This window comes from Chrysoperla carnea, chromosome 2 (genome assembly GCF_905475395.1).
Source record: "Chrysoperla carnea chromosome 2, inChrCarn1.1, whole genome shotgun sequence".
NCBI classification, from domain to species: domain Eukaryota; kingdom Metazoa; phylum Arthropoda; class Insecta; order Neuroptera; family Chrysopidae; genus Chrysoperla; species Chrysoperla carnea.
In genome coordinates, this window is record NC_058338.1 from 20,615,008 (window position 1) to 20,636,528 (window position 21,521).

Genomic DNA, 21,521 nt, shown 5'->3' on the forward strand with positions numbered 1-21,521 from the left:
TATTGCGATATCTCAGAAACTCTACATCCAATCAATAAATTAACCTGATTTTTATACTTTTTGGATCAAAATTACCCCATAGACTGAGTTTCATCAAATTCCAAAACAAAATTTTTTTTGCGTTTTCTCGATTTTTTCAAAGGGGTACCCCTTAAAAAAATTGCAAAAAATCGAGAAATTTTTGGTATCTCCAATTTTGATAAAACTCAGTATATAAGGTAATTTTGACCCAAAAAATATAAAAATCGAGTGCATTTGACGACTGGTCGAATAGTTTTTGAGATACGGACTAAAATCGATCCAAATATTGCGATATCTCAGAAACTCTACATCCAATCATTAAATTAACCTGATTTTTATACTTTTTGGATCAAAATTACCCCATAGACTGAGTTTCATCAAATTCCAAAACAAAATTTTTTTTGCATTTTTCTCGATTTTTTCAAAGGGGTACCCCTTAAAAAAATTTCAAAAAATAGAGAAATTTATTGTATCTCCAATTTCGATAAAACTCAGTATATAAGGTAATTTTGACCCAAAAATTACAAAAATCGGGTGCATTTGACGACTGGTCGAATAGTTTTTGAGATACGGACTAAAATCGATCCAAATATTGCGATATCTCAGAAACACTGCATCCAATCATTAAATGAACCTGGTTTTTATACTTTTTGGATCAAAATTACCCCATCCACCGAGTTTCACCAAGAAAAGAATGGCAAGAGTTAATTTCTGGCTTCAATTTCCAGCTAAATTTTATATATTTTCGCCATTTATCACAATATGGGCAGAATTTTTTTTTTTTTTTTTGCAAATATATCCAATCACTGTCAAGCTGATATCTTTATATGATATGAAATCAATGATATGTGAGCATGATTCAAACTGTATATGCAACCATTATATAAAATATGCATTCCTAAATAAAGCATTATTTCTATTTGCATTGCTTCACAATTCATAATACAATTGAAATTAAAATATGACCAAATTATATTGTAACCCGAACAAAAACAAGTAAATTGACCCAAAATTAAACACATAAAAACAATATAAATACAAATATTATATTATGTAACCATAATTTGAATGTTTTCCAAATAAATAACAAAATTTACATACATATGGATAACATTAGTAACACATATTTTATGCATACAGAAATATGAATGGATAGTTCGAATCAGAGCAAAATTCAAGAGATCTAAACGGTCAATTCGCATTGTGCGAATCCTACTTATATTATGAATGCGACAGTTTGTATGTTTAGATGTTTGGATGTTTGTTACTCAATCACGCAAAAACGTCTGAATTAATTTAGATAAAAATTGGCATACAAGTTGCTGTTTACCTGGATTAGCAAATTATTTTATCCCGAAAAAAATTTTGGGTTCCTGTAAGATTATCGAAAAACAGGATTTAAAATTTAGTATATTTGTGTCTTATGAAGCATTATTCCGGGAAACAAGGAATAACTTCGGCTACTTTTATTTTAGAAACAGAATTAAGAGTTCCGCATCAAAAAATTAATGAAATTGTGAACAAGGGGGGGGGGAGAGGAGGTGGTAAGCGAAGGCAAGAGAAGTGAAGGCTAAAATGCGTTTTGTTTTTAAGCTTGAAATTTCCCAGCGAAATGAGAGAATTCCTCGTTTTTAAATAGAAAATTTAAGAAAAAAAAAAGATTTGCTTATGAAAAGTTACATAAAGTGTTATTTGTGTTAGTGGATTAAATATCTATCTATCTAAGCTACGATCAGGCGGGATTTTCGCGTAAAAAAAAACCTTGTGTCAACCAGAAGAACATTCTAAATCCCATTTTCAGGCTTCTGCCTCTAAGAAAGCTGATAAATATTTCAGCGTGATTTCCACGTGGTTAATAAGTTGGTAAATTTGCTTAATCTGATTTGGGTTATTAACTTGCATACTTTCGAATAGCAGATCATAACTGAAATACTTCTAAAACGAAAAAAATTTTCTTAGAAAATCAAGTCCTTATTTAATATATTATGCCACGGACAACCCGTATGCCTGCTTTATTCCAATTATAGGTTTTATGATCGAATTCGCCGGCTTATAAGAAAAATATCATCTCAAAAAAATGAAAAAATATCGTTTTATCTGTCTTTCCATGAAAAACTGAAACATATACTGCAAAATATGACTCTTCCTGACATCTATTGGTGTATATCGTAGTTAACGAAATAAAGTACATTGCCGGGACATTCAAATTGTTATTTGTGTACAGTTTTAACGGTTCTTATATTAGTGATAAAATTTGTGTCTTTTTAACTCAAAAAATATCGGCCATCCAAATATTTTGATAACAGAATGAATCTACCATTCAAATTGAATGTAAAACACATTCTCATACAGGTAAATTATTTTATAGTTCATGTGAGGCCAGTCCTGAATAATATGTGTACCTTTAAAATATATATAAGCATATTACTAGAATAGTATTTATTTAGTACAAATAATTACCACCAATAATAATATCTATATATGTGTTCGTTGGTTCGCTTCTATCAACATAAATACAATACGGCCACGGACGATATGGTTTAGTTCTATTAGTGTACGTACAATGAATCCTAAAATTCAACCAATAACAATCAATTCAAAAACAACGACAAAAAATCGACAGCAAAACTGTCGTTTTATGAGTAAAAAGGTGCAATCTTGAATGAAGATGTGTACAGCAAAGACTAACAGCCTCTAAGACTTGTTTTAGTTCGTTTGGAGGTCCTAAATATTTAAATTAATTTGTAAGCCAAATAATTCCTTATGGTGAATCATTAATCACAAAAAAAATAATTTGAGTAACAGTAAATCTGAAGATTTTGAAGTCGTATACCGCACTGCAACTCCTTAAATCGTTGTGTAGTAACATCGAGATGTACTTCAAAAACCAGTAGCAACAGTTGCGCATTGGTCCTAAGATATTAAGAGAGAACAAGAAACACAAAACGTCAATATTGGAATTTTTTGAAGTCTAATAGACAGAGACATTTATGATTGACTACCATAATTAAGATGTTGATTGTGTCGGACCAACGTGTCTATAATTTATTACTAATTATTCAACATCCGTTTCGCCTTCCTTTTAAGGGCACTAAAGTTTTGTTTCCTTCGAAACCGAAATTTAGAATTTTTGCTGAAATCCAGAGACCAATAAATACGTTTCGTCTCAAAATCAAAATTTTAAGAAATTTTTGAACACTTTGTATTTACAAATTCACATTATTTCCAATATGATTATTACATACACAATAATTGTTGTTTATTTTGTTTGTATATTAAATGACATTTTCTATTCAATTCACAACGTTATTAGGTAGTATTTGAACAGGGGCTCAACAAAATCATTATTTTTTTTAAATTATTATACTGCATTTTAAAGAAATTCAGGCATATATAATTGCATAATATACAACAGTTGCAAAAACTATTGTGACACTATTCGAATGCCTCAAATATTCTGTCAGTCTCAAATATGATATCCACTTATTTAAGTTTCATTGCAAGTTTACTACACATTTCAAGATTTTCAAGGACCTCTAGACACCCTGTTAAATTATCCTTAAATCACCACAACAATACGGAAAATATCGAAAATTTAGCAGAGCTGACTGGGTCTTAGTAAATATTCACTTGTTCTGTAAATATTTGTATTATCAATTCACTATTGGACCATATTGTCACCCCATAACGAAGAGTCTACCATTTAGAGGATTGATAAACATATCATGGATGTGTTTTGCCAACCGTTTATGCTAAAACAAAATCATTGACACCATAATACCTAAAAACAAGGGTCAATATGTTTGTAATTGTCAAAATAGAATGCCATTCTTGTCATAAACTTTCTTTTAAGATAAACGAGAGCCAAAAAAAATATAGTCGAAATACGAAAATTGGAGCATGAAAACCGAAAAAGTCGATTTCCATAAATTCGACACTCGAACAACGGTTAAATAGTATATTAAAAATCTAGGGAGCAAAAGTAATCAAGGGAGTATTCTTCACTTGCTCTCCTGGTGTGTATATTATTTTCTGCTCGACGGAGGCTGAATGGGGCAACTTTGTTTAGCACAGCGGGACGAAAATTGACACTTTCCGCCCGAAGGAGAGAAAATCTTTTTTTTCATTACTAAAACTTTAAAACGAAGAGGAAGTTAATGTAATAGGGCCGATTTGGAAAATCTCCAGTTTTACATATTTACGCGGTTTCAAGGCCTTAATACCCCTTTACCTTAATAATCTCGCGAACCAGTAATGACATGTACACGTGACTGGGCTTACTCGACGCGTAATCGCGTATTTAAGAACGTTTTCATAAATAAATTTCAGCAGAGTTAGTTGAGCCGTTTTCTGCATAATTAGCTGAGCCGTTTTTTAATGGTAATAAAAAAAAAAAAAAAAAAAAAAAAAAACTGGGAAAAACTGAATAAACAGAATCTGAAAAATGGATAAAACACATAATTTATTATGCTGGAAAGTTTTTTGTGTGGACCTCGAGGGTCGCACCAAATTCAATTTATCTTCATCAATTATTAATTTTATCTTCAACAATTCTCCGAATTACATATAAACAGAATCATAGAAACTTCACTTCATTATGGACTCACAGCCTATATTCTTGATACAAAAAAATCAAAATAATTCATAAGACACGTACAAACTTATAATTTTACACATTTAAGTAATTCCTTCAACAAAATACCTGTAATGTTTGTGTGTGGTTTTTTTAGTTTACTTTCAGATACCAAAAACGAATAAGAATGAATACCTAATAAACATATTTATGTTATTTTATGACCGATGGCCTCTCTTATTCACTCGCGTTAATGTTCCCTCTCTATTATTTAAACACGCATCAAGAGTTTTTTTAAAAGTTTTTTTGGTTATGTGATTTCGCGAGTGATTCTCTTCTTATCGTTATGTGCTAGCTCACCTCTCTTCACAAAAGCACTTGAGAAAAAAGACCACACAAGATGAACAAAAAATGATGGTTGATTTAAATCCATTCCAACCACTTACTTTCACAGAAAAATATTATTATCACTTAGTATTTTTGTGATGTTTGTATAAAATAAAAAGGATAATATGGAACAAAAAAGTCTTCAAATTTTTTATGTAAATACACTCCCTTCAAGTAATCTTTTTTATGCCTAAATTTCTAAGTTTGTTTTGATTCTAGTCCCAATCATCATCTATTTGCACCATGCATGATGTTTTCAGGGATTACCATACCACCATTATCTTAGATCAATCAAAACTTATGTATATAACTAGCTTCATACCCGCCCGATTCACTGGGCATAAAAGTAAAAGCAACCGCATTATAGTCTTCAACTCTTTTAATCTCACTTATCAACGTTCCATAACACTATCTCTAACGGTTTACAAGATGCAAGATCCAATTAACCTATGTTGCTCATTTACGAACTCGACCTCAGCTTGATATCTCTTTTCTTTTTTGAGTTATCGTGTTGACAGATGGACGGACGGACGGATGGACGGACAAACAACCGAAAATGAACTAATAAGGTGATTTTATGAACACTTATACCAAAATTTTGTTCCTCGCATCAATATTTTTAAGCGTTACACTTAACTTAACTTGGGACTAAACTTAATATATCTTGATATATTTCATAGACACATGGTATAAAAATTTGACGTCGTTCATAACATCATTTGACCTTAAATTAAAGCACTCTATCCGCATAACGGAGTGATCCATGCTTCAAATTCCGGACTGATGTCTCGATTTTTTTTCATATAATATTTACTATGATTTCATCTCCATATCTATTTATTCGTTCCTCAATTGGCGGAGAAATCGGTTCGGAAACTTCAGTGGGTGAACAATTAATCATTACATTCATTAATCATTCAACAATTAATCATTCTCCTACATTTGGCGGTCAAATTTTTATTTTCAAATTTATTTGGTGCCAACTTAGAAGTATATCCTATCCAACAAAAAAAAGAAATTTCGAAATAGGAAAATTATGCGTGGTCATACATAACAAAATATACATGTTGCATTGAAAATCTCCACCATTTTCGTTGCTTCGCGTTTCAAAAAAATTTCCTAACAAAAATAATATTGGTTACTAGTGTATAGGTAATATATTTTTTATGAGAATCAAATTTTAATACAAGTATGTAAATTAAATATAGAGATGATGAATGCAAGCACTTAGAACCAACAAAATTTTCAATGAATGAAGTTTTATAATTGACAATTAACATAATATGTTTTATTACAACTGTTTAAAATTTTACATTTTTGTAACAAAAAATGAATGACATCCGTCAAGCATGTAGGAAATAATTTTCAATATAAATAGTTGTCCCGATGTGCAGAAAACATTTAAAACAAACTTCGATCTCTTTGGTATTCTATTTTAGAGTTGAGATAGAGTTGAGAATGTATGTTATAAAATATGTATATTTAAATTATAGATGTGCATAAAATAACCTAGCTTTAATAGATTTCAAGAATGAGGAGTCCTGGTACCGGAATTAAGCACAAAAGTGATAGCTAGCGAAAAATTTACATCATAGCTGAAAAGAATGGCCCAAAATTAGTGGGTTTCAAAAAAAAAATTCAGTAAGATCGGATCAAATTTGCCTATGCTATCAAAAAAATCAAATTTTTTAACTTTATGACGTCATCAGAATCCAAAAAAATTGATTTTGCTCTATCACATCCAAATTTTATCCAATTTTGATAAACCAAGTATGTAATCCTACTTAATTTGGATCATACTTTTCAAATTTGTGATCAAAATTAACCTTGCTCTAACAGGTTTCAAGTATGTGGAGTCCTGGTCCCTGAATTAAGCACATTAGTGATAGCTAGCGAAAAAATGACATCACATCTGAACAGAATGGCCCAAAATTAGTTGGTTTCAAAAAAAATTCCAATAAGATCGGATCAAATTTGGTTGTGTTATCAAAAAAATATAATTTTTTAACTTTATGACATCATCAGAATCCAAAAAATTTATTTTTGATCTATCATAACCAAATTTTATCCAATTTTGATAAACCATGTATGTAATCCTACTTAATTTGGGTCATACTTTTTAAATTTTTGATCAAAATTAACCTAGCTCTACTAAGTTTCAAGAATGTGGAGTCCAGGTCCCGGAATTAAGCACATAAGTGATAGCTTGCGAAAAATTTACATCATTGCTGAAAAGAATGGTCCAAAATTAGTGGGTTTCAAAAAAAATTCCAATAAGATCGGATCAAATTTGCCTGTGTTATCAAAAAAATCAAATTTTTTAACTTTATGACGTCATCAGAATCCAAAAAATTTATTTTTGATCTATCACATCCAAATATTATCCAATTTTGATAAACCAAGTATGTAATCCTACTAAATTTGGGTCATACTTTTCAAATTTGCAATCAAAATTAACCTAGCTTTAATAGATTTCAAGAATGTGGAGTCCTGGTCTCGGAATTAAACACATAAGTGATAGCTAGCGAAAAATTTACATCATAGCTGTAAGATCGGAACAAGTTCGCCTGTGTTATCAAAAAAAATTTTTAACTTTATCACATATGTTTTTTCCCCAAATATCTTGTATCTAGAAAAGAACACTTTGCCAGCTATAAGTTTTTAAAGCCCTGCTCTTATAACTTGGACCAACCTGTATATGTTTGCCCGAGAATTTGCAAACCATCTATTATACTTTTCATAATTTCGCTATCTTTTTAAAAAATGAACATCGTTTGGCAGTTTCAGACTTTTAAGGGTCCTTTACTTGATCTCCTACACCAAATGATATAAAAAATAGACATTTTATATCTACAATAACAATAAAACTTCAATATGAAGTAAAAAAAAAGCACTAACAAAAAATCCACATCCCTTTATCACAAAGTATATGATTCTTTTACTATGTCATAGCTAAAAGGCTATTATTGTTATTATATTAAACGTATAACATATCCAACATACAATAACAATGAATTATGTACGGCTTTTTGACCATATATTGTATCATGATAGAATACTACACTTTCCTTCTTCCGGTGTTATAAAAGTAGGTATGATGGGGTACAACCTTAAAGTCTTGCCTTTCTTTTTGACTTTTGAATAGAAACACAAAAGGTATCTTATATGTAACCTATTATGTTGGTATTATAAAAGTAATAAATAAAAAAAAAATTTTGATAACAATGCCAAAACTATATTCTTTTTGGCATACAAATATTTATAATTTTTTTTCTTTTACAATAATAAATTTGAAAATAAAACGATTATTTGCCATTTTTTGTTTGGATTTATGTAAACATACCAAAAACATACTTTGAAATGTAATCAGACAGTTGATTTTTATAATAATTTCGATAATAGGTTTTAATACCTTAAGAAATAATTGTCCCGCTATCGTTTCTAACAAATATTATTTGTCTACTATACAAGTTAAATTGAACATAAAAAACACAAAAAGGTTAGTTTCAAAATACGAAAATGCTTTAAGTTGGAAACTTGACAAGCAGTTTAGCAGATAGATATTTACCCGATAAATTAACTTCCTTCTTATTCATTTAAATCTTTCTTTTTTTTTTTTTTTAAAAAACTATTTTCATTCACATTTGAAAAGACTTTTCATGTCTTCAAAAATCGGTCGAGTATATTTTTACTAGTAAATTTTGTAGAGTTCACCAAATCACAAATAATTCAAAATTCAACGTCGAATTCCAAAACCAAAAATACTTCTAATTTATAATTTATAAAATCCATATATCTAGCTTCAACACAAAATCGCTTTCGACAAAATAAGGAGCGAGACCATATCTGGGCTCATTAACTTAAAAATAAAGAGAATCATTTTTTAAAAATTAGCCTTTGCAAATTTTTCAACCGTTAGTACAAAGCGACAGGGAGTGGGCGATATAAATTTTTGAGCAATAGATTCCCAAACTAGAAAGTACAAGTTTTCTAATGAGCTCGATAAGATTTTAGACAACGCATTTTTTTATAAAATGGTGCAAAAGTGAAAATACGTCTAAAATATTGAAAAATTTTTGAATCTGTTTTTTACTCTCGTCTAGGCTGTAAATAAAAGACAAAAAAATTGTTTAACGGTTGTCAAAAATATTGACCTCAAAGGGTGACATACTTTAAAGCTACCTTGAATTTAATATTAATCTAACGGATTATTTATTGAGATCGATGAAATGTTAAGCTTAAAATCGGTCAAACTCTTACTAGTATCAAAAATTGAACAAAAAATTATTATTTCAAATATAATTAAATTTATTTTTACAATCAATTTTTCACCAATCTATTTGATTTACGAAAAACTTATAAAAAACTAATTTAAAATAATCTTCTATTTCTAATCAAAAACCAGAAAGGGGTGACATTTAAATAACTGTGAAATTCAAGGTGTTTCAAAGACGCGACTTTCATAGAAATCCTGTATATTAACGCTCAAAATTGTGCATATATTTGGATTAATGTTAACACACATATTTATGATTGAATACAAACAAATAAATTAACTTAGAGCGTTACTAAAACGTCAAAATTTTTATTACCCTTTTCCAAATTTGATTATTTACATAAGTAATCATAATCACATTTCTTTTTTAATAAAGATGTTAAATAGATCATGAATGTTTAAACATTAAATAATTTGTTTGAAACCAACTTCAAGAAAATGAACCAAAACTATTTTTATGAAACACTATCATTAATCATATTATTTACCAGTTAAAAAATTTCAATTAATTTTAAAAATTGACGCAAAAGAAAATTTTAAACATTTTAAACGCAAATTTCAAAACTTGAAATCTTAATAACTGAAAGATATTAGCAAAAACCGTATAGACCACAAGTCCATGCTGAAATTTTTCTCTCGTTGCGAAAAAAAAAATACTCTCGTTGCAATTCAGCTGTTAAAAATTAATATCAAGAAAATGAAAAGCTTAAAGCAAAAGAAAAATTTAAAAAAAATTACCTCTATTTTTGAAGCCGGTTAAAAATATACAACGATATATTCGCAAATTATTTTTAACAAAATTATCTTGCTACTTAATAATTCGCTCGGTGTTCTAAAAACTAGTAAATTCGTTCATACAAAATAATTACAATAGCAGTATCGTGTGAATACATACTTTTTTAAATGCCTCTGAATACATTTGTAATCCTATTCTCTGATTAGTAAAGGTTGGTTTTTAAGCCCGTAATACATCATCAGCTATTTATTTAAAAAAAAGGTGTGGATTACAAGCCAAATATAAAAATATATAATAGGATTTGAGATGGAATATTTCGCTTTCCGGTTATGAATATATGTTTTATGTGATAAAAATAATATTGGATTAAAAAATATATATTTAATAAAATTGCTAAAAAATATTTTCTCACATTTTTATAAGACGCCATGCATCCTGTAATTTTTTTTGTTTGTTATCAGATGTTTTACACAAAATTAAACGAGTTAATAGGATCTTTTTCTTCATCGGAGATAAATTCAAATTAAACCGTATAGATTTTAAATCGTCTTAAAAATCTAAATTGCAGTACAAAGTAAGGGAATTTTGGATATTATAAGAAGTAATACAAAAAAATAAAAACTAGGGAGATCTTGTATATGAAACGTACACGTCAAGCGATAACTTATTGCCCAAAAAGCCTTAAACAGGCTGGTACCCAAAATTAATCCATTAGTGGTTAATTTTTAAATTATTAACAAGCCTAAAATTCTAAAAAAATTCAAAAAGTCAATTTTCATCCACTTTATGTAACGATTTGATATTTCCCTCTTTCATGTCTCCACAGTTTAGCAAAAAATGTAAAAGACTTCGTCATATGAGAGCGGAGGAAAAGTGGAGAATATTAACAAAATATGCAAAATTGTAAATCTTTGAGCCCTAATTTGAGTGTCAAATTTTTTTAAAGTACGAAAATGATTAATATTCATTTTTACAAAGTATGTTTAACAATGTTGTCATAAGGATATCAAAATATATGTATCCCCTCCTAGCGCTGCTATCTAGCGGATCTTTTTTTAATCTTCAGAGGAAAAAGGCTAATTAATTATCGGCACCCAATAGGCAATTATTCGAGACTAATGTTAAAAGTGTTCTTTTGTATGGATGTCAAACCTGGACAGTCTCGCAAAGCATCACCAGACAACTGCAAGTCTTTATCAACAGTTGTCTCAGACACATCCTCAACATTTATTGGCCCAACACGATTTCCAATGAAAATCTGCTGGACACACTCAGGCGAAACAACAGCATTGCCAAAGAAGCACTTGAATGGAACTCCCAAGGAAAAAGAAGAGTCGGCCGACCTCGTCATACCTGGCAAAGAACCCTGGAGCAAGAAATTACTGAGGAAGGCAAATCCTGGGGAGAAGTCAAGTCCATGGCACAGAATCTAATTCGTTGACGAGCATTTGTTGAGGCCCTACGTCCCCCTCGGGATCATAGAACATAAATATATACCTAATAGGCTACTCTTGCCTTCGATTTAAAAGCTACATCAGCGACATCATAAAAATGGACAACGAGGTTCAAAATATTGAATTCCAGAAAAATCAACAGTAGAGGTCAGAGCGTCTATATTTTGAACATCATTGTAATTTGTGCATAGAGGTAAAAAATAAGGTATGAAAAACAAAAATAAAAGAAAAATTAATGAAAGAAAAGCATAAACAAGTAATTCAAATAAAATGTAGTAATAATAAAATATATATATAAATGTTTGTGAAATAAAGAGAACATTGATAGTGAGTGGGATGGATGAAGGAAAAAATGACATTTCGTTGCTTGCATTTGTGACCTCAAATAGACTAACAACACTTAAAAAAGTCAATCTTGTGAACAAAAAGAGCAAACATTGGATGGAGCATAACAAGCAAGCAAGTTACAGCAGTAAAGCAAAGCATATCCACAAACTCCAACAGCTTGAGCTGAATATTTAAAAATGAGTTGTGTAAATTTGTCCAGAGATAACAATATCAAATGTATATCTTGTGCCTGCACCACACTATATTGATAGTATATATTTATTTGAATAATATGTTCTAAGGTTCTAGCATAGGCTACTACTTTTAGTATTGCTCTAAACGCTGACTGTCTCAATCGACGATGTAATACAAATACACGGGTATGTTCAAGTGCAGCACCATCTCTATGATTGTCAAGGTACGAAGAAATGCATTTTATACCGGATGTATTAACCCTTAAGACTTAGTACATATGAGAATGCGAATGACATCAAGCAGCTAATATGCCAGTCATAAGCAGTGTTAATTCTTTAAAAAAATTATTACCCATATTTAGTAGGATTACATACTTGGTTTATCAAAATTGGCATTAAGGAGAGTAATGAGTTCCTTAGAAATTGTTTTGCTTGGAATCGTAGAGAGAAATCAATACTTTAATTTGATACTCTATCATTAGAATGAATTAAAAAAGTTTATCAATTAGACTACTGACTCTTAAAAGACAGCTAAAAGACTCGATTAAAGCTTCCTTCAACAATTTTGTCTTTACTCTTATATTAAATACTATCAACATACAAATTTTCATCAAAATCGTTAGAGCCGAGCCCGATATATATTAGACGCAACCTAAATACTTACCACCGGCGCATCGTACTCTCGTTACGGCCCTGAATAAAAATTCTTGAAAAATTTAAAATGCAATATTCGATTTTAATTTTCTTAAAATGATGGTAATGTGTTATTTTTTCAATCTCTGTGGGAATTCGCTTAGCTGACGCAGCTCATGCGTTACGACTTTTTTTAATTATATACACCTTAAAATTTGATTCATTCTGTAATATATTTTTATGTGTACATATGTAAGTAAGTATATTGCATATAAAGTACCTCTTTATGTTTAATAGAACGAGATGCCAGATTATAATACCATCCTTATATTTATTTATACTACAGAAATAAATACTATTTTAATTCAATATTTATAAGATATAGAATACATAATTATTTGACAATATGATATTTTTATCTCTATATACAGAATACTCTCTGACACGGCTCATGATTAAACTAACGTGTTTTAATTTTGGGTGAAATACATGCTGTAGAACTAGTAACTAAAAATTCACTATTTTTTATTATGATATACAAAACAGATTTACGGTGCTGAAATCTCCCAGAATGATATATTTTAATCCGTCTATTAATGGAATTTTAGTCAAAGGCCATTTTCCTGAAAGTCGCAAAAATTGTGCACTTGATAAGCGTTAGACATCAAAGTGAGTTAAACTGTCTTAAAATTACTTAAGTATTTAAGCCGGAATTCAGAGCTCATACTTGAAATATCAAGCAAATTGGACTCCACAAGAATTGATAGGAAAAGGGCTTTCTGTGAAACTTTCTATAACCCACCCTAAAATGTTCTTTGGATTACAGCAAAGAACATTTCAAATGCTCTCATGGTCACAAAAATTTTTAACGAGTAGTTTTCGATCTACGGGCAGGGGGTATCGCTCAATTTGTTCTCAATTTCATAGGTTAAAATTTTATTGGTTCGGAATCCTATTTTTTTTATATAAAATACAGTTCTTGTTATTTGCTAATAATGTAGCTTTATATTAGTGAAAGAATTTTTTAAATCTGTCCATTAGTTTTTGAGCTTATCCATTAAGAACAAACAAACAAACAAACAAATCAAATGTTTCCTCTTTATAATATAAGTGTAGATTATATTTTATATAGAAAAAAGCCTCTTTGCATTTTCGTATCAAGACGGTGATCTTTAAGTAAACGCGCTATATATTATAATTCGCGAAGTGAAAATTTTAATTTACTTATATTATTACTTCATAAAAAGTTATATACAATAATTTTAACATGAACATAAATACAAAATGAATTTTCATGCATGTTACATTTTATAAATTTTAAATTTTTCACCTTTTATATTAATTGGAGAATTTCTAGTTTCATAACTTAAACAGAAATTACTAGTGCATAATCGTATTCACTCTGTCGAAATTAATAGAAAATATCAGGGTTGGATTTCTACATCTTATTTTTCAACGAATTTGAACAAAATTTTGAAATACTTATAAATACTGCCTCGGATATGAAGTCGGAATTTTATTATCCAGTTTATTTCAGAAAATAATAAAGGGAGATAGCCTTCTTGATTGTAATGGAGAGAGAGTAGATTGCGCTTATATCCTCATCAAAAGTATTAAAATTGTTTTTACGAGTTATTCATTATGCGCATTCATCAAGCGCGTAAATCTTTGAATTTATTTGTAGAGAATTTTTAATGTAGTTGAGCGGGTTAATTCAGAAAACAACAGACATTGTAAACAATTGAAATTGTTGAAAAAAATTGAAAACATTAGTACGCACCGACCGAGGTCTAGACCTTACTCTCCACTCGAGTTTCACGTCCTTATATATATATGTTCTTGACCTAATATTTACAGAGCCACCTTTTTTCTTGTTCTCTCTCAGGTTGTTAGAAATACTTTAAACGCTACGCCTGAATATTATTCAGGCCGCCAGTTGATCGGCGTCGTTTAGTAAAAAACAGGACTGTTAGCTTATACCACGCACAAGATCAGCCATTACAACAATTAAACAAATTATTGTTTGTTGTAGCGGTAGGGTCGAACTCGGTAAATCAATGCTTTAACCAACTAGCCCATTATGGTTGACTCAAAGAGTTGTTTAAAAAATCTCAAATAAAATCCTACCCTGTATTCATAATAATTCTGAATAATAAATATATACCTTTAATACCCATAGAACGGACATAAAGTGTACTTAGTATAATAATATATATTATATAAAACTTCACTCCATAATATGTTATGTATAACTACAAATATACTCGGTAATATGTTCAACATTCTCTTGAAATGTTTATATTTGTTAAACTACAATAGAACGAAGATACCATATACCATATACCATACACGTACATATTATACCATATACCATACAGGGTAATGTGTAGTACCCCAGATACAATGTATTCCTCTGTGTCACAAAAAATGCACGTATTATACCATTCTAAGTTGTATAATGTGTAAATCATGTAATGTTATTCGTAAAGAGCGCGATGAAAACGACATCTGACGGCAACATTAAATCATGCTGTTAGAACATTAGTTAATACGTTAATAAATAATGCATTCACATCAATTAATTCAGTCAATTGTTTGTTTTAAGCTTATGCAGTTTATAACCGAAAAGCGAAAGAAAAAAAGAAATTTTTTATTTTAAAATTAGTTTTCAGTCTGTCAATAAATCGCAAACATTTATTTCATCGAATAGTTCTCTTAAATAACGTAGCACATAGATCTGTTGACTAAAATCGATATGATTCTTGGATCGAAATCATCATTATTCGCGTTTTTTACTTTTTTTTAAATTCATTTACCAAGCTTCCCTCTATTGTTGAATATACTGAAGCTGTTACTTTATATCGCTGAATGCAATAGGGCTCCAAATATATGTGTAAGATCGTACGCCATTTTTATGATAATGTCGAATTGACCAAATATTATTTTAATATTTTTTAACACTATTTTTAAGTTTATTAATTAAAAATTTATTTATTATAGCAACACGAAAGTTTGTGCATTTTAATAGAGTATAATTGATATTATTTTCAAATATCAATAAAACATAATACATGTAGGTTATGTATGTAGTTAATATTTGATTAAAAAAAAAAAAAAAATTATATTTCGTAAAAGTGCATCAATTTTTGTGTAGCGAAGATATAATTAAAAAACAACTTTCTTTTATTTAAAAATTATATTTCAGAACATTTTGTTTATTTGACATTGTCATAAAAATGGCGAAGGATCATAATATATTAATATCAATCAAGATAATATTTCTAGCCTCCATAATAAATATTTTAGAGAAAAAAAAAACATTAGCTAACTTTAAAATAAATTTTAACCATGAAGACTAAAAAACTGCCAGCGTATAGAATATTATTACACACATATTTATGCATGAATATGAAAAGTATACATAGATTTATAAAGTTTAAAGTTATTACAATTTATATGAACAACGCGACTGGATGTAGAAGTAATGTCGGTTGATATTAGGGTTGCCACAAATGATTTCTGCAAAGAATAATATACTCAAATCTTTAGATAAATTCGTAAATAGTAATCGCAAAAAGATAAATCGGGCAAACAAGATTATCGTCACGTTAGTAACGAATTTTTTTTTGTCTAATATATATGTCGCAGCCTATTAGGTTCTTAATAGCCTAGCCATTTTACCAAACTTGCACCCTTCACTTAGCGGTCTGAACGATATTAAATCAAACATCTAAGCAAATGACTTGGACCGATAATATTTTATTACTTCCATAACCTAATGATTTAAATTCAGTTCCACTTTCTGTCCACTATCAGCTAGATAACTCATAAAATGTTTTATTAAACGCTACGGCTGAATATCATTCAGGTTGCTTGTTGAACGGCGCCGTTTAGTAAAAAGGCTTGTCTGTTAACTGAACGGATAGTTACCTTAGCTGGCTATGACATATATACATGCGCTAATATGGAAAATAGCAAAATTTTTACTCCAAAGAAAAAAAAACTAAACATACATACTTGTCAAAATTTCTCCTTGAAAAAATTTCACCTTTTCAATGACCTTCACAAAGAAGCATCAACCTTAACCATATCACATTTTCCAGACTTACATCAAGAAAAAAAGATGAAAACTTATTTACGCTCAATTATTTTAATTTATTATCCAAAGAGAAAATCTGATACACAGGATATTTTTATTGAAAACTGAAAATTTTCGATATCGCTGCATAGAGGCAAATACAAAACCAAATGTTGAAACAATCTTAAATTCAAAATTTATATATAAAATTCACGTTAACGTACAATAGAAAAAGAATTGGACCTAGAATTGATCCTTGTCGAACAGAAAAATTTGTCAATGTTACGAGTTCTGACCGTTAATCTTCGGGACAATATGTCATTGGTACTTGGCATTGAATATTCGGCGCCCTGTACGGCTGTACCCTAGGAATGTGGAAATCCTAGTATGGATGTATACATGTGTAAAAGAGTAATAAAATAGGGTGTAATATAAATACATATATACATATATACATGTATATATAGATACCATATATTATAGTTAGTGTTTTCTCTGATATTTTAACTTCATTATTAGGATTTAATTTATAATTTCTATTTGACTTTCTCTATGTGAGGTTGAAATTGGTTTTATAGTATGTATTTATTTTATAAGAACACAAATATTTGACGATATTTCGTATGTATATGTATAATTTCTTTTTCTCTTTCTCTCTCATATATTATCATATAATAATGTGATCTTTGAACATATTATATAATATAATTGTTCCATAATTTTATTATAATAAAAATTATTGTGTGCATAATTATTCTTTATTCATTATATTCAATTTTTGGTAATGTATAATTGATTGTTTGTTTAATTTGAATTAGACAAAATTTTTAATGTATATAATTTTTTGTTGTTGCTAAAATAGGTATTTAATATTTTACCAATTTCCTATCCATACAATATATTATTTTCCTAAAATTCAATGTTGGAGGATTGTAGAGTACGTTTTCAAACTAGTTCATTTATGTAGTTTTTCTTCTCTTTTTTATGACTTTTACAACTATAGAAAATATAAAAATGGATATTCAAAACATTCCTAGAATTGCTACCATTTTGTAGGTAGATGCAATAGGTTACTAAATTAATGAAAATTAGAACCAGTAACAATTTCTTAGAAAATAACTACAACCGTTCTTTGAAAAATAAATGTAACCTTGATGATTTCAATAAAATCTTTGGTATAATTTTACCAGGTACTTAATATGACGATTTAAAATAGCGATTAAAACAATATGCGTCAAAAATTACTTGTTTTTGTGTTATCTATTTTGCGGATAAAATCCACTTTTCACGAATTTGTAGAGGACAAAAAATATAACCTTTTTTGCGAAATAATGACATTAATTCATAATATCATTTGATCAAGTTATAGACATTAAAAGTTCAATACAATGAGATTTTTTCAGTTTAATAGAAAGAACTGACAAAAGTTTCATTTAACTAAATCCCAACACTAAACAGTCATTAATCCTGATACATTAACTCCATAAAATATTCACTTAAATTAATGTCAGAAAATATAGATGCTTTAAAATAACCATGAAATGAAATAATTTTTGATTAAGAATTATTAATATAACAATTTTTTAACTCACCCGCAAGTCATCAATTTCTCTGGATGAGTTAAGGCTTGGTGAAAAGTATGACTGAAAAAAGGTACATAATTATTTATATTGTTTCATATTTAGGAACAACTATAATACAATACACTAGAGTTTCTCTACCTAGATTTACAAGCTAGGAACTAAGGCATGCAAAACATTTACACTCTATCTGTTAGGCGACCAAAGTTACTAAATAGCTTTTGTAACTTTGACTTAAAAGATAACGTGTAAACATGGTCTTGAAATCTAACTAGAGCCCCTCCAGATGTAGAGTATGCTCTAAGTGTCTCGTAACAACACACATTTTAAACTAAGCGCCAGCACATGCCAATGGGAATGATGGGTATTTTTTTTTTGATTACTTCAAGTGCTTAATTTTTAGTGTAAGGGCAAAAAAGTGAAGTTGGTTTTTGAAACGTTTAAAAGTCCTAATTAAACAAAGAGGAAGACACTTAAAAAGTGACGTCATTGTTGAGTATCGTTATAAAGATTACATAAAAAACTCTGTTTTGCAAGAAAGAGACGGGCAACAATCTTTTAATGCATTTAAAATCCTTTTACTTCAGTTATACATACCCGATTAAAGTTTTTCTCTTCAATCATATGACGAACTTTTGTAATTAAAGCATCCTCACGGACTTTGGCTGCATCGCGTACTTCACGAATCACCTCTGCTAAGCTTCCTGGTTCATAATCTCGATCTCGTCGTGTCCAGGCCGATGCTTGTTGTTTCAATGCATTCAATTCCGATTTTGTTTCATGTAACTCTCTAAATAGTCTTCGATTACTTTCTTTTAAGGCATTTACTTGTTCAATTAAAGTGTATAAAAGTCCATTCTCTTTATTATCAACAGTTAATACTGAACTACGACCTGAACTTCCGTCACTGTCAACAATAATACCAGGTCCTAAACCTGGATCACTGAATCGACGTTTGTTGTCAGAATCTTCAACAATTAAACGATCAATAACCGGTGGTAAACTTGTAAAATCTTGATTATGTAATGAATCATTATTTTTACTCGAACTATAAACGCTATCTGAAATATAAACAAAAAATTTATATACATACACAATAAAAAAAAAACCTATTTGTAAGAAAATATGTTATTCTAGGTTCAAGAAAATATTTACTTTCTATGCTTTAACTAAGTTTTAAAAAATCTAAAACTTATTTTCTTGAATTAATATTAAAACCGTTAACTCAATAAATAAAGACACGTTTACATCAACCCAGTAACTTTTTTTCTGTGTAGGTTTCTACTATAATTTGTGAATCGTTACAAAAATCCGTCATATGTGTTTTATTTCAACACTATGGCACTTTCTTTTAAAAATGATAGCCCTACAATGAATCACGTGTCCATCTCTAAAATTATAATTATCTCGCCATTTACTTTATATATGTGTTATTATACCATGCATATATGTAATATGCAAGGTATGCTAAGTTTAGTCCCAAGTTTGTAACGCCTAAAAATAATTAATGCTATGAAGAAAATTTTGGTATAGGCGTTTATAAAATCACCTAATTAGTCCATTTTCGGTTGTCTGTCCGTCTGTCAGCCAACACGATAACTCAAAAACGAAAAAAGATATCAAGCTGAAATTTTTACAGCGTACTCAGGACGTAAAAAGTGAGAAAAAATAGAAAAAAAGAAGTTAAACAATTTTGGGCACCCAAGAGAGAAAGGAATCTATACCTGTAGACGTAGCCAATTTCGGCTTCATTCTAGGTTGATGACTAATATTTGTATTTGAACCAGCTTGCCAAGGTTGATACATTGGATACACAGGTAACGACATAGTTGGTTCAACACGATAACGAAACGGCATTCCCATTGGATAATTACAAACAGATGGATCGGATACAGCTGGATAAAGTCTTTGATTTGGTATTATTGGTTGCCAATATGGGCTATAATTTGGCGACATTCCATTACAATGTTGTGGTTGCGGCTGTTGTTGTTGTTGTTGTTCATAGACATCACCACTACTTGAATCAATCCAATTTTGTAAATGTGTTTTGGATGACGTTTTTTTGGTACGACTTTTTTTACGTTTTCCCAAAAATGTATTATTTCCGTTTATTTCTTGTTTACGTGACATTTTCTATAATTTTTATAACTGCAATTACAATAAATAATATTAGCCATACATATTTATTTCGTAATCAGATTATAAACAATTATAATTGAGCAATTTTCTTCAATTCAAAGACATCAATCTAACCAGAAAAAATTTCTAGATCAATTATGAGAGCCTTGAAATAAATTATAACTTAACTTGAATATTCATTTAAATCCAATGAACATACAAAAATTTATTAGTCATTGGATCTCAGATAACAAACGAGAAATTACTTCAATTTACAAATGATATTAAATTACTTTTTGCCTAGAAATTGTTTTTGGTCGATTCGACAAAGAATAAATATTTCCATAATTATAAACAATTATTATTGTATATTTAAAATTTATTACCACATACTTGTTTTTATTAAAATTAATATGGAAATTAGTTATCTTCTATGTAATTATATTTCATAATAATCACAAGACTTTGAAAAAATAAGTTTGAAATAATTCGTTCCTTTCAAGTAAAGTACATCAAATGATTTGATTACAAAAATGTTTTTACAATTAGTATAACATCTCCATTAAAAAAAATAAAAGACGTTCTAATACATTTCAAATTATTTTAAAAATAAATGACAAACACAACATTACCATTCACGTTTAGTTGCCAAATAACAGTGTTGCCAAGTTAAAGACTGTAAAACATTTGAATATTTGTTTACGTCAAAAATTGTAACAAGGTTAATGCTACTTATTTAATTATTAATGATGGTTAATTAATTAGTATTCTGTGTCGTAGGTTTCGTAATACATAATTTTTAATGATATAAACAAATCGTATTTACGATATTTTATACTGTTGGTAATAAATTAGCGGGATGTTTTAAAAATAAAATAATATCCAAAACTGCCATAATAGTTTACGAAATATTTGAAAAAACCTATTTTTGTAACCTTTGATCTTGAATAATTTATTTTGCGCACATGATTTTGCAATGGGCTTTTCATAGGCCATTTCATGCATCCAAATAAAGATAATCCAAATGAAAAAACTTCACTTGGGTTTTCTAAGCAGAAAAACCTTTATTTTCTTGGGTTAATACTGAATACACTCTACTAACTCTCTAACTATAGTTTTACTTTTATCGTGAAATTCATACAAG

General features: G+C 29.2%; 1 protein-coding gene across 3 annotated transcripts in view; it reads right to left on the reverse strand.

Moving 5' to 3' along the window:
* LOC123292306 overlaps nt 1–21,128 on the reverse strand; it is a 38,554-nt gene extending 17,426 nt beyond the window's left edge. For all 3 annotated transcript variants that reach the window (XM_044872905.1, XM_044872903.1, XM_044872904.1), the window contains exons 1-4: nt 21,010–21,128; nt 19,984–20,407; nt 18,857–19,320; nt 18,272–18,322 (exon numbers count right to left, since the gene is read on the reverse strand). In XM_044872905.1, coding sequence (XP_044728840.1) covers nt 18,272–18,322; nt 18,857–19,320; nt 19,984–20,389 — 921 coding nt within the window. In that variant the 5' untranslated portion in view covers nt 20,390–20,407; nt 21,010–21,128. The remainder of the gene's footprint in view (nt 1–18,271; nt 18,323–18,856; nt 19,321–19,983; nt 20,408–21,009) is intronic.
* Nucleotides 21,129–21,521: the final 393 nt, after the last annotated feature.